At 43.8% G+C, this 22,121-nt stretch overlaps 1 protein-coding gene across 7 annotated transcripts in view; it reads left to right on the top strand.

Annotated features, from left to right (window-relative positions):
• Nucleotides 1-17,272, top strand: part of MEE18 (maternal effect embryo arrest 18) — a 74,226-nt gene extending 56,954 nt beyond the window's left edge. For 6 of the 7 annotated variants that reach the window (XM_087398557.1, XM_087398559.1, XM_087398562.1 and 3 more), the window contains exons 9-13: nucleotides 10,758-10,859; nucleotides 11,382-11,429; nucleotides 11,644-11,769; nucleotides 11,978-12,070; nucleotides 16,509-17,272. In XM_087398557.1, the coding sequence (XP_087254683.1) occupies nucleotides 10,758-10,859; nucleotides 11,382-11,429; nucleotides 11,644-11,769; nucleotides 11,978-12,070; nucleotides 16,509-16,607 (468 nt within the window). In that variant the 3' untranslated portion in view covers nucleotides 16,608-17,272. Of the gene's footprint in view, nucleotides 1-10,757; nucleotides 10,860-11,381; nucleotides 11,430-11,643; nucleotides 11,770-11,977; nucleotides 12,071-16,508 lie in introns of those variants that run through there. The other variant, XM_087398558.1, reaches the window with a different exon arrangement.
• The last annotated feature ends 4,849 nt before the right edge of the window (nucleotides 17,273-22,121 follow it).

Raw genomic sequence — 22,121 nt, 5'->3', positions numbered from 1 at the left:
CTCAACCCGAGAATCAAGCCTGCCTAGCTCTAAGCCTCCCCAGGCTACCTGAGCTAGTCCTGTGTACCTAGTACACGTCAGATACCAATCCGTGCACATGACAAGGAGAGAGGGGGGGGCGGGAGGGGGGGGGGAGCAGCAGGTAGGAGGGAGGGGAGGGAGGAGGCAGCGCGCAAGGGGAGGCTGCAGCAGCGCGGGGGGGGCTGCAGCAGCGAGGGAGGGGAGCCGGGGGGGAGGTGGGGGGTAGGGGGGAGGGGAGGGAGGAGAAGCAAGGAGGGGAGGGAGGAGGCGGGGGGAGCAGCAGGTAGGAGGGAGTGGAGCGGAGAGGCTGCGCATGGGGGGAAGGAGGCAGCACGCAGGGGGGGCTGCAGCAGCGAGGGAGGGGAGTCGGGGGAGGAGGCGGGGGGAGCAGCAGGTAAGTAGGAGGGAGGGGAGGGAAGAGGCTGCGCGCGGGGGGGGAGGAGGCAGCACGCAGGGGGGGCTGCAGCAGCGAGGGAGGGGAGTCGGGGGGGGGAGGCGGGGGGAGCATAAGGTAGAGGGGAGGGGAGGGAGGAGAAGCAAGGAGGAGAGGGAGGGGGCAGCAAGGAGGGGAGCAGGAAGGAGGGCAGCAGGAGCAGCGGGGAGCAGCAGCAGTGTCTGGTACCCATTAATTGTTAGCGCTTTGCATGCAAATAACACACTGTGGACTAATTCTAGTCACGGTGGGCATCCCCACTGAACACATGTGCACATATAACAAGTATATATAAATATATTTATTCTCTGGTTGATCGGAGGCGCCTTAATTATAATCAAGTCTCTCCAACCGAAGTTGGCACAACTCTCCAACCGAAGTTGGCACAACTCTCTAACTGAAGTTGGCACATCTTGTATAACCGTAGTTAATCCTCTTGGCGCATGCCAAGTCTCGTTGACCGAAGTCAACACTCTCTGACCGTAGTCAGCTCTGTGGTTCTCTGGTTAATCGTAGTTAACCCTCTTGGTAATAAACCAAGTCTCCCTGACCGAAGTCAAGCTTACTTGACCAGAGTCAAGTATCTTTGACCGTTAAAAGATGACCATGATTAACACATATGAAAACTCTTTAATTATGATCAGATAAATGGCCAACTGTTCTTTGACTTAGGATATTTACATTGTGGTGACATTGACCCTGGCCTGCTGGTCTGTAAACTAGGCCCAACTGCATTCCCGCCTGGCCATGTGGCAGATCAGCCACTGGCCCAGGCTTCCTGTTCCGTCCCGGGGCCTTTTCTGGGCCTTTCATGGCCCAGATCTCTACTCCAGCCAGTCATCCACTGAGCTCCTTCTGATCCCGCTGTTTGCTGGCTCTGTTAGCGTCAGATCCAGCTCCGTACAGACTGCTGCAGCCTTCTATACAGTTCCATACAGAGGCGCCTTCAATCCTGGCCCTTTTCTGGTCACCCTTCATGCTCCTCCTGGGTCTGTTCCAGGCCTTATGCTAGGTTGTACACATGCTGAACACCCTCCAGGACATGCCACGTGGCATCACGGCATTGCCCAGTAGAGTTCCAGGTTTTCTGTGTGAGCTTGCTGCCCACATGGCAGCCCATGCGGGTGGTAAACCAAGCGGCAACATGGATGGAAATACATCAGCAAATTTTGTTTCTATTTCAGCAAGTATGCATGTTTCCCATGATCCAACTTAGAAGATTCATTAACATTGTTAACTTTAAACACGTCATACTCAGAACTTGCTGTCATATTTATTACTTCCAAAGATTTTACAAGAGGGCAGAGTGAGACATCAAAATCACCCTGCAAGACATAGGGTACTCCCCCTTTGACAAAAGCTCACCTATGACTCTACCAGTAAGTTTAACATTCAGCTTCTTCAACCATTCTTTCCCTAGAATCACAGCCACTCAATTGAAATCTATTGGCATGAAGTCTAGATCTTTAGTGGAATTTTGTATATTGAGGGGAATCTATGTTGCATGTCATTCCCATATCTGCTTTCCCGTTGCCACGTCCACCTCATAGACATGGTTACTTGGCTGCATTGTGGAGCCTCCAAATTCTGCACAAATTAACCATTCAAGAAATTTCCAAAGTCAACTAGGATGTGCACTGTTCTACCCATGATTGACCCGTATCTACGTACAAGATGATTGGGTTTGAACACATTCATATTAAAGTTACAATCTTTCTTGCAAGGACTTTGGCCCAATATTGTGGTATGAATGGAAGAGAGATTGTTACCGTTGACTTTGGTCAAAGTAGCCATCTTTGCCTTGCCTTTCTTCTTCGGACAGTGCATCCACATATATCCCTTTTTTCTGCGAAGAAAGCAACGATGGTCCTTTACATACTGAAGGGTTTGTTCGGCCTTTTTTACACGCTTTGCAGTCACCTCAGTCGGAGTCTCTGATACCAACTAATGCATCCCCACTAGGATCTAACCCTAAACACAATCCAAACACAATCATAATAGCATAATAGAGATCAGCAGGCGACTCACCTCCCAGTCACCCCCTAGCACGTGGGCTAAAGATAAGACTCCCACAAGGCTATGCCCATAGCTCTGGCATCCCACACCACCAGAACCTTCCACAAGGAACCTTCAGCATGATCTGCCATGTAGGAGTCTAGGCTCAAAAGCTAGACCAAGCGATCTAGTGGTGTGTACACACTGAATACCAACACAATAGCCTTGGCCACTCTTATAGAGTAGAGCATTCTGCTTTATGGAAATTGTTTTGGCTAAATATAGCCAAGTGGCACTTCGCTAGTGTTTTATGTCATCTCCTCCATGTTGGGGTAAAGGCACATTGCCAACCCTTCATTAAAGATAGGACACCTATGACTGTCTTAAGACAGTCATAGGGTAAACCTAATCCTAATAAAAAACAAATGAGTTTGTGGTGTGGCTCATCACTTCACACCCGCACACCTTGAGTCTACTCTCTCTCACTCTCTCCCTCTTGCTCTTCTTCCCCCTTCAGGCCCCTTTCAACTGGTATCAGAGCCTTCTACCCTTGACCAGCCTACCCACCCCCCTCCGTACAACGCAGTACCATAGGGCCGTACGGACATACGTCGTCCGTACATCCGTATGGACGGACATCGCGGGCGCGGGCTGTGTCGTGGGCACGGGAGCAGCGCAGGCGCGGACGTGGGCTGTGGCGTGGGCACGGGAGCAGCTCGGGCGCGGGCACGAGCGGCGGCGCGGGTCGCGGGCTGTACAGCAGCTGCTAGCAGCAAGGCGGCGCTGCATCAGGCAGCTGCACAGCAGCTGCTACAGCTGCATAGCTGCTAAGCCCTTCGAGCGTCGCGCAGTCTACTCCAAGGACAGCCATACGGACGACCGTCGTACGGACTGCCGTACGGTCGTACGGACGCCGCCGCCGTACCTGCAGGGAACTTCAACAGGGCAAACTTTCGACATTTTTTTGCTTTCCCTCTTCTGGGATTCCGTACACTGCGCCGGTACAGGAAGTTCAGCAGGTGCAGTTTTGTTTTTGTTTGGGGAAGAAAGAGAGGAGAAAGCGTATTCTGCTCTTCATTCCTCTTGATTCAGGGTCATTTTTCAGTTCACAAAACTGTGTTATCCTGAAAGTACAGCAAGTACTTTCATTCATCTCGTGCTTGAGGTGAAGAGAACCACAGTGTGTGGTTGATTGCACAGTTATTTTGTTCTGGGAAGGTAATGCCTTGATTTTGCAAGAGGACATATGCTTTTACTGGGTTTGAATCTCAGTTTACAGGTGAGCAGATCATAGGGCTTTTGCCCGGAAGGTGATGCATTGTATGCCTTGAGGCAGTGTGGTGCCAGAGAGCACACATTTGTCTTGATTTCCGCAGTGTCGAGGTGACATTTTATTGCAGGTCACATTTCTTGTGCAACACTCAGAGAACCTCAGTTGAGCCACGCTTGGCCAGGGCGCATCGAGTTTACTCGGTCCCTAACTGTCCATCGTTGACAGTGCTCAAAAGGTTCCTCATTGAGTGTTTGTACGTTGGGATCTGTGTATGTCATTTCTACATAGGGCAATATATGCATTACACTGGTGGATGATTTTGTCAGAGAGATTTTCACTTTGCATGCTACCTCAGTGTTGAGGTGTTCTCCACTTGATTCAGGTGTCAGATCAAGGGGCTTTTGCCCAGATTTTGTTTGATAGCACTTGGGTCACCGACAGAGATCTTCAGATGCATTTTATCCCCTTGGCAGAAGGGTGATTGCTTGGGATTTATCCCATTTTCTGTTGCAGGTTTTGTGACAGGCTGAAGTGTCATTTTTTTTTGGGTGTTAGCCAAGTGGTTTATGCATATTAACTCAGTGCAATACCTCATCTGAGGTGGGAGAAGTGATCAGTACAGTCAGTACAGCAGTGTTTGTGCTTTGTCAGATGATTATGCACTGTTAAGCACTTGTTGAGCAGCTGCAGCAGTCTGAAATTACTGTTTTTATGCCTCTTTGAGCACGGTACAGTGTGTCAGAAGGTACACTATTTGCAGGGTCATTTACTGTTTTGCTGCAGATTTTCCTGACAGTAAAAACAGCACCATTGAGAGTGCTTCTGGCTCTTGAATAGAGCAGGTTTTTTCTGAGAAATCAGAATTTTTATTCAGTCTTTTTACTTCCAGGGAGTCAGGTACTTTCCTTATCTGATATGGCATCAGGGGGAAGTGATTCTTCGATTCTGAACATAAAGAAACTGGAAGGAGCACACAACTATGCATTATGGGCAGAACAGTGCTTGAATGTACTTCTGTTAAAGAAGATTGCTAAGCCCATAAGGGTGAAGGGTGTCAAGCCATCTGACATGGCAGCTGATGACTGGGAAGAGCTTGATTTGTCTGCAAGGGCAGCTATCATGCTCACTATTTCAGACACTCTTGTGTTCAATGTTCAGGCTGAAAAGACCTCTTATGGTCTATGGCAAAGACTAGAAGAATTGTATGCCCAAAAGAGCTCAGCCAGTAAGGTTTATTGGCTGAAGAAGCTGGTCGATCTTCGCATGAAGGAAGGTACAGCTATGACCTCACACTTGAGTGAGTTCAATGCCATCTTTACACAGCTGATTGCACAGGGGTTGAATCTTGATGAGGAGTTCAAGGCTACTTTCCTGTTGTGTACCCTTTCTTTCAAGACCACCCTGTCTAATTGAAATGTCACTCTTATATATGCTGATGTAGAGAGCTCTCTCCTTATGGAGGAGATGAGCAGGAAGAATAATGCGGGCAGCAAGTCTTCAAATGCTTTGCAGGTACAGGATAGAGGCAGGACTCAGCAGAAGGGGAGATCTGCTAGTAAGTCCAAATCCCGAAGTCAGTCCCGTGGTAAAAAGGAAATTGAATGCTTTTATTGTGGCAAGAAGGGACATGTGAAGTCTAAGTGCTTCAAGTTCATACGGGATCAGAAAGCCAAGAAGGCTGAAACAAAGGATGCAGGAAATGCAAGCAAAGGCAAAGGCAAGGCCAAGGCAGATGACTTGGATGCAGTGAATGTTGCAGCAGAGGACAGTGATAGTGACATACATGATGTTTTATGCTCTTCTGCTGTAATAGCACATGCCTTGGTTATTGATGGTCACGACATGCACACCTGGCTCTTGGATTCAGGTGCCTCTTTTCATGTTACTCCTCATAGGGAGTGGTTTACTTCCTACACAGGTACTCATGGAGTTGTTCATCTTGGGAACAACTATGCATGTCAGAATGCAGGGATTGGTAGTATACAGATAGTATTTCCTGATGGACGCATATTGATGCTTGATGGTGTCCGCCATGTGCCGCAAATCAAGAAAAATCTGATTAGCACTGGCTTATTGGATGACAGTGGTTACCACACCACATTTGGGAATTCCAAATGGGTGATTACTGATGGCCAGACTGTAGTGGCTGAGGGTTTTAAAAGTGATACCTTGTACCCTCTTTATGTTTCCAGTGTGGGTAATCATGTTGTTGCCATAACCGAGCTGCCAAAGGTTTCATTGTGGCATAGCCGGTTGGGACACATGTCTGTTAAAGGAATGCAAGAACTGTCACGTTTGGGTTATCTGCCGCCTCTTTCTTGGGTGATCATTGCATTCTGTGACTCCTCATAAGAGGAGAACTCCCCAGAATAGAGCACCACTTGATCTAGTGCACACTGATTTGTGTGAGATGCCACAGTTATCACTAGGGGGTGCAAAATATTTTATTACTTTCATTGATGATGCCACACGCAAAGTGTGGGTCTATTTCTTGAAGCATAAGGGAGATGCCTTAGATGCTTTCAAGAAGTTTGTTAAAACCGAACTGACTGTGAAAGACAGCTATGGTTTCACTTCAACGACGGAATTTAACTTTCCAAAGCTCTCCCTCACTCTCTCTCTCTGGACATACACTAGGGCCCAGGACAAATTGTCGGGCTGGACCCCCCCGAAGGTCTTTTTTCATTTCAGAAAATCTGTTACAGAAGTTCAGCTTAGAGCTGTCTCGTAAGTCTCTCCCTCTCAAACGTGAAAAGAATTCTTCTTTTACAAGAGCTTCAAGCCCCATTCAAATTGGCAACATGCCACTTGTCTAAAATCTAGACTAAATCCTATTACAAGCCACTAAGGGCCATTCTGGAGTCTTCAAAGCTCTCGGTCACATGAACCGCCTCCTAGATGCTTGTCAGGCTCCCATTTCGCTTAGGAAAAATAATCCTTCCTAGTACCTGCAACAATTAATTAAAGCGCACCACCATGGTACCCATTAATTGTTAGCGCTTTGCATGCAAATAACACACTGTGGACTAATCCTAGTCACGGTGGGCGTCCCCACTGAACACATGTGCACATCTAAACAAATATATATACAAATAAATATATATATATATTTTCTCTGGTTGACCGGAGTCAACACTCTTGATTATAATTAAAGAGCTTTGACCAAGGGTCAAGGCGCCTTAATTATAGCCAAGTCTCTCCAACCGAGGTTGGCACATCTTGGTTAACCGGGGTTAACCCCTCTTGGCGCATGCCAAGTCTTGTTGACCGAAGTCAACATTCTCTGACCGCAGTCAGGTTTACTTGACTGGAGTCGAGTATCTTTGACCGTAGTCAATCCTTTGACCATTAAAATAACTCTTTGACCATAATTAACACATATAAAACTCTTTAATTATGATCAAATAAATGGTCAACTGTACTTTGACTTAGGATATTTACATTGTGGTGACATTTGTTGCTCAGGTTGAGAATCGGACAGGTCGCAGGCTGAAATGCCTCAGGTCCGATAATGGGGGTGAGTATGTGTCACATGCTTTTGTGCAGTTTTGCCAAGCTAAGGGCATCAAACAGGAACTCACAGCTCCTTATAATGCATCTCAAAATGGTGCAAGTGAGCGTATGAATCGAACTATTCAGGAGAAGGTTCGATGTATGTTGTCTTATGCTGCATTACCCCATGGCTTTTGGGCAGAAGCCGTGCAAACAGCAGTTCACATTATTAACAGGTCGCCAAACAAGGCTTTGGAGTTGAAAGTGCCAGAAGAGGTGTGGTCTGGCAAGCCACCTTCATATAAGCACTTACGTGTATTTGGCTGCGAGTGCTTTGCTCATGTACGCAAAGAACTGCGCACACCAAACTGGATCCAAAGTCTATCAGATGCATCTTTATGGGTTATGGTGACGAAGGTGAAATGGGGTACAGGTTATGGGATCCCGTTAAACGGAAGATTATACGCAGCAATGATGTCATCTTTAAAGAGGATAGTGTACACAAGGAACCCGTGCAACCTGTGGAATACAGGAGGGTTATTTATGATGATGTTGGACAGCAAAGAATGCCCATTTATATGCAGCAGCAGCCTGCTGCAGGTCACCCTGTTCAAGAGGGTATACAGGCTGAAAATCAGCCAGATAATTTTGCCAATGATGCACCACTAGATATTCCAGCAGATGGGGCTGTAGAACAGCCAGATATAGTGGTACAGCCACCTGTCATGCATGAAGAACAGGCTGGACAGCAGCCTAATCCGGAACATTTTGTTAGGAGGAGCACCCGTGCACAACGGCCTCCTGCCAGGTTTGTTCCAGGAGCCAATAATGTGGCTGATTTTATCATGCTGACAGATTGTGGTGAGCCTTCCAGCTTCAAGGAAGCTATGGGAAGAACAGCGAAAAAGAAGTGGGAGAAAGCCATGCAGTCAGAAATGGACTCCCTACTTCAGAATGATACATGGGACTTGGTGCAGCTACCTGCAAGCAGAAAGGTTTTGCCATGCAAGTGGGTTTACAAAATCAAAGTGGATTCAAATGCTTTACCAAGGTATAAGGCCAGATTGGTTGCCAAGGGATTTAAGCAGGAGAAGGGCATTGACTTTGATGAGATTTTTTCCCCTGTAGTCAAGATGACTACTTTAAGAGCAGTGTTAGCTCTTGTTGCTCATGATGACATGGATTTATGTCAGATGGATGTGAAGACAGCCTTTCTTCACGGAGATCTCCATGATGAGATCTATATGAGTCAGCCAGAGGGATATGCTGTTAAAGGGAAAGAGCAGCTTGTGTGTAAGCTGAAGAGGAGCTTGTATGGACTCAAGCAGGCGCCAAGGGAATGGTACAATAAGTTTGATGCCTTCATGCAGTCCCAAGGGTATCATAGGTGTGAGACCGATCATTGCTTGTACACCAAACGGGCAAAGGATGGTAGTTTGATGCTACTCATTCTATATGTGGATGACATGCTTATTGCCAGTAAATCTCAGCATGAGATTAGTGCTTTGAAGAAACAACTGCATAAGTCTTTTGACATGAAAGACTTGGGTGATGCCAATCATATTCTTGGCATGCGGATTACTCGTGACAGGTCCAAGGGACTTTTGTTTCTGTGACAGAAAGAGTACATTGACAAAGTATTGCAGCGCTTTAAAATGGAGGGGGGGAAGTCTATTAGTACCCCGTTGCCTCCACATTTAAAACTCAGCAGTAAGGACAGCCCCAGATCAGATGATGATAAGGCTGAAATGGCCAAGGTTCCGTATGCATCTGCAGTTGGATCTTTGATGTATGCCATGGTTGCCACTCGTCGGGATATTGCTTTTGCGGTGGGAGTCATCAGCAGGTATATGGCAAATCCAGGCAAGCGGCACTGGGAAGCAGTGAAAGGTGTCTTGAGGTATCTCAAGGGTACCAAAGACTTGTGCATATGCTATGGTAGGCAGGATGCATTGGTGCATGGTTTTACAGATTCAGACTATGCAGGGAATGCAGATAACCGGAAGTCTACTACCGGTTATATTTTCACATTTGCAGGAGGTGCTATATCATGGGTGTCTCGGTTGCAGAAATGTGTTGCACTGTCAACCACTGAAGCTGAATATGTTGCAGCCACTGAGGCCTGCAAGGAAGCAATATGGCTTACTCGGCTGGTGGGAGATTTGGGCATTACAGGAGATATGCCAGTTTTGCATTGTGATAGTCAGAGTGCTATCATGTTGGCAAAGAATCCGGTCTTTCATCAGAAGACCAAGCACATAGAAGTGAAATATCATTTCATCAGGGAGGTACTGGAAGACAAGCGACTTGAGCTTGTGAAAGTGCATACTGATGATAATCCTGCAGATTTGCTCACTAAGAGCTTGCCTACAGAGCGGTTTGGACATTGCCGCCACATCATGGGATTAGGATGAGACCATTCTTATTTTATGGTCTTGTATACAGTAACTGTATATTGCTGTAATTTTTATTCTTTTCTCCCCTTTAGGCACATTGGCCTTTAGGTGGGAGGTTGTTGGGGTAAAGGCACATTGCCAACCCTTCATTAAAGATAGGACACCTATGACTGTCTTAAGACAGTCATAGGGTAAACCTAATCCTAATAAAAAACAAATGAGTTTGTGGTGTGGCTCATCACTTCACACCCGCACACCTTGAGTCTACTCTCTCTCACTCTCTCCCTCTTGCTCTTCTTCCCCCTTCAGGCCCCTTTCACTCCACTACTAGTTGATGGACCTGCTCCACCACTTGTGGATGTAGAAGGACCCTCAGCTTCACACAAGCTTACTTGACTCTGTCAAAGGGGGGCTGTAGCTTGGCCTTAGTTGGAGGATTGGTTCTTCGATTTGAAGAGCTCCTAGAGCTGAGGTCTGGCACATAAGGGACCTTGAGATTATAGAAGGACCTATCTTTACATTTAGACCAAAAGTTTCCCTTGTAGAGGCAGCCAAACAACAAGACTTTATATGAATGAGAAATGTCTAAGATTTCAGTAAAATCAAACAATCAAACACCTTTTGATATTTTGGCAGCCTTTACAATATTGTGTTCCTATTCTCCATCAGGTTTGCTTACAGTTTGTCTGCATGCCGTTTGTCAATACTAGGACAGGTCTTTTCAATATTATCTGAAAGATATGCAGCCCAACCTGATGCAGAGGCTTGGCATACACTTTCAGTGGCTATTGACTTTTTCAAATAGATGTACCTTGCTGAAATGTCTTCTAGTAGATGAATTAGTTTGCCATTCATGCATCGTCTCCAGCGTCTTGCTTATGTGATTTCATACTTCTGGTATCCTTAGGTGAGGTCCAGGGTATAATGCATTCGTAGGAGCAGAAGAACAGTTTTTGGTAGCACATCTGTGTGCCTTGGGTGATGACCAGTATTATGTTGTATTCCTGAGAGCAGTAGAAGACTTGTCAAAGAGCATTTGTGTGCCTTTGTTAGATGAATTACATTCTGATCAGTGAGAAAAAAGATGGTTGCTTCTGTTAAAGTAAAGCATTGAATTTGCAATTGATAGTCTGTTGTGCTATTTCAGGTCTTTCCCACAGTGAACAGCACTGTGTTGGAGCATCTCAAGCAGGTGCATGCCATATTATATGGCATGGGATCCCTTTATACATCCATATGCCCTTCTCTGGTGTGCGTCTAACCTTACGAGCATAGAATGTCAATAAGATATTGGATGTGAAGAACTAACCTTCAAAACAACATTTTTTCCTTTCTGTTGCAAACTTTATTCAGCAATGAGATGTGATGTTCCAAATACTGTAATTTGTTCTATGGTCTTCATTCTCTCCACCTTAGTCTGCATTTTCCCTCCCGCTTCTTTTGGCATATCTGTACCAAGGAGCATCTGTTCCATCTCTCCGTTTTCTATAATTTTCTTTTCTGCAGCATACATTGCTAGGAGAACTATTGTGCAATCAAGAGGGCATGTGTTCATTTGTTTTGTATGCTCAAACCTATGTTCCATATTGCAATTTAGAAGTTTTTTAAACATGCGTCATCATCGATATTTTGAATTCAAAAATCATTGGCAATATCAATCTATCGCTTTCCCTGGGAATGGGAGGAAAAAGAATGCTGATTCATCAAAAGATTATGTGGGAAGAAGGTTATTGGCATAAAGAGTGGCATGTTTACGATCTATGTTTTGCAGGTACTTTGTGGTGTGGGAGAAATTATTTCCCAGCGGACATGTCCAAAGGTAAATCACTGTGTGGTTACAAAAGTTCACCAGAAAATGTGTCATCCTCACAAAAACTGGAATGCATGAACATAAATCCTAGGTGAAAAACCTACAAGTTTGAGATGTTATATGTAGTGTGATGAGTTGCTGTGAAAGGTTCCTGAAACTAATACGTCAGTAAGCACGGTTAGAGAAATTTGATAATGATGTGATGAATGTATTTTTGATGTAGATATTCCTACTTAATGGCTCACATGACAGAGAAACGTTTGGGATGTCAGCTTCAGATTTTGTGATCTCCATTTGCAATGCTCTTAACAGGCGATATGGCGATCCCCACAAAAGCCTGCAATATCCGGTAAGTAATTATTCAAAGGCTGCAAGTCCTGAGGATTCTCTGCTTGAACTTTTAAAAATAGCAAGAATAACTAACACTTTGAACGCTCTTACCCTCAATTGAATTAACCTTAACAGGACATTGGAATTTTGCATTTTACACCTCATGATGGCTTCTTTAGATTGATGATTCTTTGTGGAAGACACTTTTTTTTTTGTTTTGTTTACAGGCAACTGCATATATAAATATCATGCTTGTGCCAAAAGGAGGTGACATACCTGTGGACATAGACAAGCTATCTGCCTTAGGTCTGGATCATGTGGTAAGATGCTGCTATCCATTATTATTATTATCTTTGCCTACATATGGAATCAATGTATGATCTAGAGCTAATATTGGATAACTAAAAGCCAGGCAACTTTATGCATGCCGCCAAAATTATGAAAGTGTGCACACTGATCCTGGTTGCAATAGATTGTGTTTCTGTGACAATCTTTGTTATGGAGTCGTATGTCATTGTCTGTTGTGAAGGAGGCTGTCTATACACCAATGTAACCAGGGACTGGACATGTGGTAAGGAAAACATGTCATGTTATGAGGGATTGTCATCACGGTATGTGTCTTCTTTCATGGGCTCTTGTGCTTTGTACACCTCTTGTATGATGAGAGGGTTACAGGCAGGGTGTTCTTAACACAAGGGATACTAGAGGAGGTGAGCAGCACCATTGGGGAAACCAGGGATGACCCCTCTCGCCCACCCTCTTCTGACTTGTCACTTTACATTGATGAGCTGGCCTTGTTTGTGGATGCATTAGGTGATCAAGCATCAGCTCTGGCACAGTTTGTCATATCTATCTGGTTATATGCGGATGATGTGATACTGATCTCAGATATGGTAGTGGGACTACAAATGCATCTAATAGAGTTGTGTAGTTCCAAGCGGGAGATTGGGTTTGAAGAAGATTGACAAATGGAGAATTAAATAAATTGGAGGGCTCACCAAATATCTAAAGCTTGCAATGAAGTATTGTGGTCCTTTTCAAGTGAAAGCAGCAGTTTTCTTCTGGTGAAAATCAGGTTACAATATTAGTAAATGCATGGAGAATGTAAGTACACTTTCATGTCAGGAGTTTGAAGGCTTACAAAGGACAACCTCCCTTAGAACCTTTGATTGAAGAAGAGCCATAACTTGAAGATGCAATAGAACTGCTGGTAGTTGAACATATTCTTTTTCACCAAGAGAAGGGTACCTACAAACAAAGGCACATGTAGTACTTGCTGAAGCTTAAGAACCATGTAACATCTGATACTCAACAAATTTCTTTTAAGAATATCCTGATATATTGAAGCTAAACTAGGAAGCTATGCAGTTTAGGACAACTGCAATATAAGCAAGAGGGAATGATATGATAGATGACATTTACCAACATGGTTACAGTCGAGGCGTTGATGGCATTGATATTGCTTACATTTATAATGGTAGTGGTTGACATGATGACAAAGGTTATCCACTTGTTGCAACTAAGACTAACTACACGGTCTCATAGGTGGCACATTTCATAGGCTACATGGGCTTCCCCGAGTGATAGTCAGTATAGAGACGCCAAATTTATGGGTAAGTTCTGATAGGAAATCTCTTGTGCTATATGGGTAGTGACTTAATCCCCAGCACTTCTCATAATCCTGAACTGATGGTTGGACAGGGAGATGCATGGAGGAGTACCTCAGGTTTCTCTGGGTGTGGAGTACATGGTTGTGTTTGGCAGAATTTTGATACAATACCACAAGCATACATCGATTGGAATGACTCCATATGAGCTCATATATTACTGTGTATCACTGTCACACATCAGCATTGGTAACTGAGATATTAGGACTCCTCAAGCGCTGAAAATGGTCACCCAAATGGAGGCATTGCTTCAGCTAGCCAAACAGAAAATGGCAAAAGCACAATACAGAATGAAAGAAAATGCTGATGAAAGGAGAACACTTGTGGAGTTTGAGGAGGGGGACATGGTGTACCTTAAGGTGCACAAACATGGATATGCATCATTCAAGGATGGCACATGGAACACCAGATCCAGAGTCGCCTGGCAGACACTGATTCTACTGCAGGCACGAGGAGGTTTGGGGATTATTGATTTGGAGATGTAGAGCAGACTCCATAGCCCTCTTGGGCAAGTTGGTCGTCCGTGGTCTCACCCAGGGCATAGAGTCCTAGAAACTCCTCTTACAGTGCGGGCTCCGGGGGAACACCCTTGTAACAGGGAGGCAGTGGCGGCGCCAGGATGCCGCTCGAGATCAATGCCATCTTCCAGGTGGTTACTTAATTTTCGTAGGGTCTGGGCCTTACCTAGAGGGAGGCTACCGAGGGTGGCGTTGGAGTCATCTATATGACTAGCTGAGAATGGAGCTTGCATAGCCTGGTATGCACGCATATCCAGATGGTTTGACAGACAAGGCTTTCAGATGGATTGTCTCCCCCCTTCCAGTACAGCTTGGATGCCCCTGATCCTTTGGTACCATGGGATGAGATCAACTGTATTATACGGTTGGACCTACTCCAGCTTTATACGTCACGGACTTTGGGAGAAGATCAGGAGCTCCCCACTTAGACCCGGTTCTACCACGACCATTTCTTGATAGTGTCGGAGGATGGGGTGATCATCAGATCCTAATATATGGAGGATAGGCGAGTTTTAGATTCTCTCAGGATTGCCTTTGGACATTTGCAAGTCTCATCTCATCAGCTGAAGATTGAGACAGGGAGAGCCACAGCTACACCAAGGAAAGCAGCAAATCTGCAGATTATGCAATCTGGATGAGATAGAGACGGAGGAGCATTTCCTACGTCACTGTCTGGTTTACTATGAGATATGTGGACGTTATCACAACCTCTTCCAGGAAGGACATGGCTTCGGACCTCTCTCTGGACTGATTCACTTTCAGGACCAAGTCTGCGTTGGCCTCCATTTGATGGAGAAGAGATGACGTAGAGAGATCCTTCTACGCCAAATCCATGAGCAGGAGAGGGCAGTGCCGCAGGAGACAGGGTTGGATCGTCGAGCCCAGCTACATGAGATAGGTTTCTATACATTTGAGTCTACTCTTGGGTATGTCGGGAGGATATCGATGACATGAGAGCAGTATGGATTTGTGAGACGAGATGACGACGAGGGATGCATCCAGAGACGCAGGCAATGCAGTGATGGACTAGAGCACGCATGATGGAGGTCCATCCCGTCATAGCTCTACTCGGTGGAAACCGTCTGACCAGAGGCGTCACTATCGTTATGGCCCATTGGATAGAGAGATCACGGCCCCGCCACAGCATGAGACGACCAGACGGACACATATACGAGATATTTCTGCAGCTCACAGGAGAGCCACCATGGCAGCTGGCTATAAGTCCCTAATTCTGAATTTGAGTATGCGTTTTGTATTACTGAGTTTAGTTTAGTATAGCACTCAGCAAAGGGCCTTAGTGAGCCCTTTGCCTCAGCCCGTAGCAGCTTGTATGAGCATGTGTCACTCTGATATTCTGCTTTGTCTCAGAGGCCTGCGAGGCCTCCTCATCTCTCTCTCTCTCTCTCTCTCTATTTTTGGCTTGCTGGCTTTTGTTACACCCCCTCAAGAAATACGATCTTATACGACATACATATGGGGAGCTTGTCATATGGCTCTTGGGGTCTAACCAAACTTGGAGCTAGCTGAAATCACAATTGTGGAGTTTCTTTTGTACAGCCAGCAATTGTTCTTCTCCGTGCTCTTGTATTTCCTTCGATAGCTGGAATTGCACTTCTACCGGTTCCTAGCTTCTCATTGAAGTGAATTTACTCAAGTCTAGCTTGCAGCAGAGCTCGTTTTTCTTGAGTTTTTTTCTTCTTTTGGAAGGGAGATAATCCTCCAATTGTCATTTTTCTTTTGCAAGCCATGGATTCTCTTGGAAACATTTTTAATGCAAAACGTAGCATGCAAGGTGGAGGGAGAAACATACTATCCCATGTTTGCCAACCATATCATGTGATCACAGGTCTGTGGTCAATGCTATGGAGGGAAAGGATTTGGAGGTTTGGGACCTCCGAAAATCTTTAACTCCGATAAAAAATTACACAGAAGCTTCTGACTATCTTCTGATGAACTACATCTGTATGCTAGGCTGATAGGTTTGTGTTCTCTTCTGATGAGCTAGTATCTTATGTTAATCTGGTCAGGGTTACAATGCCCTCAGCTATTAGTATCTAGCAAGTTTGTCTGGTATACCTCATGTATATGACCTGCATGTACTGATGGGTTTGGCTGATGGTGGTACAGATGTCATAGCTTGTAATTTATTTCAAATCCTTGCTAATGGTCAATCTGTTATTTCTGGAACTTGCTCTTTTAGATAAGATAGTGATCTGGTCTATGTAGTCTTATAATCTATTGAAGTTATGTGTCAAATGTCATCGTTCTTCCCCTTAAAACACATGTAGCATGCATGTCTGACGCTGTTGTACATACAATCATGTAGGCAGCTTTGAGTTTATTTTTGTTTCCGCCCAACGTGAGGTCAATTTAACTTTGTTCTTTGGATATTTTATGGAAGTTCTATCTTGATATTACTCTCATGAAATTTTTGTGGGATGAATTGGGTCTCAAATTGTCTTCGATTTTATATGCTGCAATTTTTTCCTTTCTATGCTAATTTTGCCAGCATATTGTGACCACACATATTTGGCTGCCCAGTTTAAGAGGGTGCTGACAGAATTAATGAACAGGTGATTGTAGAGTCCACACGTGATGAAAGAGGCAACATTATTTATGATGCGAAGGCTCTGATCCAAGCGTTAAAAAGTGTGATTCAGACATTTACTTGATAACATCAATGATCCTAGCATCATTTATGAACCAGTTACCAAGGGCTTTGATGCAAGCATTAAAAAGTGTGATTCAGACCTTTACTAGACAGAATCAACGATCCTAGGCCTTCTATCTTTATTAGCTCAACAGGGCAGACTTGAGGTTTAGTATTGGCAATCATATTCATGCCCTTGAGAAAGAGAAGTTTTGACGGGCAAGAGAACACGAGTGCTCTTCCGTAAATAGCAGTGTTTCAAGGCAGACAAATCATGGTAATTGTTCCAAACCTTTGTCTGTGGTGTTGCAACCAGGCATGCAGCTACACTCACTCTATATTAGAGGGACAAAATACGAATCCTTGTCTCGTAAGAGATGTACACTTGGGCTAATTACAACATGATGGGGAATGTAAGTATACTGGTAAAGCAGGGAATAGTATAAAATGTATTCACTAGTACCAGTCCAATGCTATGATCAGATTATATGTTTGTCTTGTTGCTCTTAACTTCTTTCTGTGTCTTCAACTGTTTTTGCAAGATAAATCTATTCGTGTTTCTCTCTATGTTGTAAGCCTTTTGCTAGCAGATGATGAGATTGGCAGACAAAATGAATGACTTACAATGGGACAAGATGAAGAGAGAGAGAGCAAATGCAAGACTTCATACTTTGTTAGAGAACCGCACTCAGCTACCTTGAACCTTTGAATATCTGTTGAGGTTACGTGGAGCGGCTTTCTTGTAGCTCAATGAAGAAGTACCTGACATACAGCTAATTTTTGAAATGTCTTTTTGCTCCTCCTAAGAACTATGAGAATGCTGGAGTACATGTAGCTTATGAACTTTTAAATGTGGTATCATTAAGCAGACTGAAGATTAATGTATCAGGTGCCATATGCTGCAAGGTCTGTGTGTACAGTACAAGTGGAGATGTTTGCTGCACAGGTGATTGGATCAAGATTGTGAAAATTACTCCTTTTGTGAAAGACCAGACTTTCTGTGACTTGTGGTGTTGAAGGAGGTAACCATACAATGCATTGACGCTCAATGTGAGCCTTTCTGGCGTGGTTCATCAATTTCCCATTTGCAAAGAGGAAAAGATGTGTAAATTCCCCAAGAAAGATGGAATAGCTGTGTAAAATACCGCATTCAAAATAGACATGGAGTGGTTCATGTATATAGCCTGATTTGGATGGATGATGGACACGGCGTTAGTTTACATTGGTTTCTCTCAGATGTGTGCTTGACAATAAGTCATGATTCCCCCTTCCTTTTAGGGGGGAGCAAGGAGGTCGTTTCTAGACGAATCATGTTCTCTTCTAGGGTGGCTGTGCCTTTGTATGCTGAAACACAGTATAATCTCAAGAGCCAAAAATCATTGTTGCCACCCCGGCTGAGTCTGTAATGCCGTCTTTTTCGTCCCAGCCCTCCTTCAAGGTTTCCTTGCCTTCTTGTCTCTTTTAGCCTCTTTTATTGCACTCCTCTTTACTCCCATACTTTTCAACTTCTCTTGCCCTCTTCTCCTCCACTCACCCCCCAGGCCCACCCTGAGGAAAGGAACTTTCTATTAATGCTTGCAAATACCAAACATACAAATTAGTTATTCGTGTGGTGCTGATCATGGAACCAATACAAATAACAGAAAGTCCGATTGTCAACCAGCTTATTGCCTAGGAAATCTCTGAAATTGGGGCCAACAACTAGGGTGGAGGATTGTACAACCGGCAAATGCCTCGTTCCATGAAAATGTAGGAGACAACGTGCAAGCCAACTCTTGCAAAAATGTATGTGCCTTGACGGTGATTTGAGGTCCCATTGTCCCTCACTCCCATATGGCGTGGAAGGTGTAGATGATACGCTACCACAGCAACGAGAGGCTAATGGGGAGACTTGTTGTCCATCGATCATCGAGAGGCATAGGGTGACCTAGATATCATCTACCAAATACTCTCTGGTGAGGATACGGCCGTTGGTGGGAAGGAGACATGTCTTGAACCTCATATCGGAGGATCCCCTCTCCTTAAATCTTGTGAGCTAACATAGCCGTGTCTATGGAGAAGTCCATTTTATCTGCATCATCTGGAGGGCCTCTATCCACATTGTCTATGCTGTGAGATAGTTACATAGGTAGTGTGGGATTGTCTTGATGTCTCTTTCCATGCCACGAAGGCACCTTCCATACACTTGCATCTTCTCAAACCATGGGGAATTTCGAATGGGTCACCATCCAAAAGAAACATGTAATCTTTCATAGTTGGAGGTTGGTCCATAACCCTGAAATGTACATAAGAGTAAAAAATACCTAAGGGATTTCATTATCCCCCTTGCTGCTGCATATTCCTTTTCCAATTACCAGATTCTAGCTCCTCTTTTCTTGGCATCCCTTGGATCGAGAATTTTTGCCAAAAACATATATGGTAGTACACTCTTTGCCATTTGAGAAAAACACTTGCTAAAAATTTCTTCAGCCACCATCGATGCCCAATGATGAAAGAATAATGTTTCCAAAAAATGGCAACAAACCAAATACAGAGGCCAATCTAAAAAATTGTATGAAAATCAGCTAGTCAAGCATTCAATTGATCAGTACAATGGAGCTTTGGAAAGGGCTTGAATTAAAATGCGACGTGTCAAGAAAATACAAGGTTTTGAGAACCTCATATTATTTTTAAATAAAAGACAAAACTCTTCAAATGTATCATCGTTGAAATTTGTCGAACAAGAAAGTCATCGAGCCTCCTGTCAAACTTAAGGGTTTCACAATAGCCTTCAACTATGAACTGCTATAGAAATACAAGCTTTCAAGTTGGCAACCTATAACAATTTCCCATACCAGCAAGCCTCTAAGGCCAAAGTAGCATGTATCCAATAATAAACCTTGTTATATGAAGGATAGATTTTTCGTTTAGATCATCTCATGAGGCATATGTAGGGACTATATCTTTCATGGGCTAATTGGTTTGTTCGTTTGACCATCTATTTTGGGATGATCCATTCTCATTGATAGTCAAACTTATGTAGTTAATTTGTTATTTCAATCATTAATCTTTTTGAAACATTGACTATTAAAATTGTGTGGTTATATTGGCTTCATGGTCATTGTTAATATCTTAACGCAATACATATAGCTTGAAAAAAGCCTTCGCAAGTATGTGTAAGAAAAGCCATTGAGATGCTTTTATACTTTCTATTGGAATTTCTAGTGGAAGCAACACACAACTAGCTTGTAGGCAATTGATCTTAATTAGTAGAGGTTACACTTGACAATATAGTCTTCTACGTAAGATGTCATCTTTTTCCTATGAAGGTGTATTTTGAGGTTCAATGTATGCTTGGCACTCGGCATATTATGACATTTGTATTTAGGCCTCTAGCACTCCCAAATTCTTGGATGCATAATTGGTTTAGACCTCTTACAAAATCTTTTTGTAGTAACAATCACAACATGGGGGATCCATGTACCCAAAATTTTTCAAATGGGAAAGCAAGTGAGGCTTCAGAACATGATGTAAGCCATCACAATAATAAGAGGAATATGGGAACCACACATTGCACTACATACCTTTAGAGATTTTGTTTATTAGAAGATCTTGGTTGCTATCTTGGTATTTATTGATATACGTAGGACCTCAAAGAGGAGACAGTGTCATAAGACACTAAGGCAGTGCATGATCTAATGATACGTGGTAACCTATGAATGTGAAATAACCCTCCAAAATCTGTGGAAAACATCCAACATTGGTGGATCTATAAACATTTTAGGGAGGGTTGTTTCACCTCTCTCTCTCTCTCTCTCTCTCTCTGTTTCACCTCTCTCTCTCTCTCTCCAGTTCATAGACTCTAGGTTGGGCTGAACCCCTGGCCCAACCTTGGGGGTTAGCTTGAGTAGGGGGTACACACACAAGTGCAAGTCACCATGGAATTCCCTAAGGTCAAAGTTTTTGCAACCCTAGCTGCCTCTTTCAAGCCTTTGTATTTGACCATTGCAAAGACAATTTTCCCCTACGCAAAAATACATCAAATGCAGATGGTTAATATTGACCCGCAGGAGCAAATCTATTACCTACAACAAGAGATTAGAGAGCTCAAGCTTCAGCTTACAGCCCTTGGGAGAAAAGTGAGGATATGGAGAGGAGTGGAAAGGAGGAAATTATTGCAGCGGCAATACACAAATGTAATGCATCTCCATCGGCACCGATACTTGTCTCCGCGGTTCAAGACATGATCACCACTCACGTGAGCTCAATCAAGCAAGGAATAGTTGCTGACGCCAGTAACAAAGTGAATAGATGTGACCTTTACGTGGAAGTAAAAGAGTAGGAGCTATAGCACGGAATAAGATGATCTTACACATTGGGGGACTGGAAGAATGTTGCCTTCATGATGATGAGGAGAAAAGCATTGAGGATATAATCATATGCCTTAAGAAGGAAGTACCACAAGTCGAATGGGATGATAATGATATCTACAATGTCTGTCAAACTAGCACACAAGCACAGATCTACTGCAGAGGGAAGGTAACAAGAATCAAAATTCTTAGACAAACACATAAGTTGAAGGGTACAAATATTTGGATATCTGAGGAACTCACTTCGCTCCAGCTCAAACAAAGAAACAATGAACTCACCAAGGTAAAGGAAGCACACAAGACATGCAAATGGGCGGTTTATCGAGATGGACAAGCATTGATTAGGGACTTCAAATCCAAACCCAAAGATTCTCAGTCTTAAATTGATATTATAAAGACCACTTTATAATAGTGTTAGAATGTAGCTACGCTTTATAATAAATCTGGCTATCTAGATGTAGTAAGTCACTTTTGGGTGTTGGTACTTTGTCTCATAGACCCGTGAGGTCTTCTATAGATGTTAATAGATCTTTCTTTCTTTCCTTCTTTCTTTCTCAATGAATGTGTCCTCTCATTTTTCTAACCTGATAGGCTCATAAAGACTGTAATTTTTTTTGACTCAAATCTTTTACTCATATATCATGGGGTAGCTCATGATATCATTGCCTTTATAGCCCATGGTAATTTGTTTACAATGAAATCAACACATCTCTCATAGATCTGTCCCTAAATTTAGAAGGTACAACTAGTTTTATCTCTATAGCATATGCTGAATGTCATATCACGAAATTATTGAGAACAAATTTACAAAACATTTGTGATATGTTCCAAACCAATGCAAGGAAAGTAGATAGTATGTATGTCTGCACCAAAGTATGATACCTAGTAGCACTTGGGCATGCTCAGCCAAAAGGGTGCATTGGCCCATAGGACTCTTAGCTGCAATTTTGTGCACTGGATGCCACTCCAATTATGAGGCACAACGCCAAAGTGGCCTCAATGGAAGCACCCATGACTACTACTCGGCTATTGCAGTCTCAAAGACTATAGTCCAACGACATGTTGCAAAATTTATTGAGGAGCTCGAGAAGCTCCAGGTGAGAACACCACGTTGGAATCTACCTAAGCTTCCCCCTACCTCGAAGAGGATCAAACCCAAGCGGGCCTTGCAAATTCCAAAAATGACG

The sequence above is a fragment of the Dipteris shenzhenensis genome, chromosome 27, assembly GCF_047967505.1.
Source record: "Dipteris shenzhenensis isolate YYH24624 ecotype China chromosome 27, Dip_SZ_1.0, whole genome shotgun sequence".
Classification (NCBI taxonomy): domain Eukaryota; kingdom Viridiplantae; phylum Streptophyta; class Polypodiopsida; order Gleicheniales; family Dipteridaceae; genus Dipteris; species Dipteris shenzhenensis.
The sequence above is the reverse complement of the archived record's forward strand: the minus strand, read 5'-3'. Positions and strand labels throughout refer to the sequence as shown.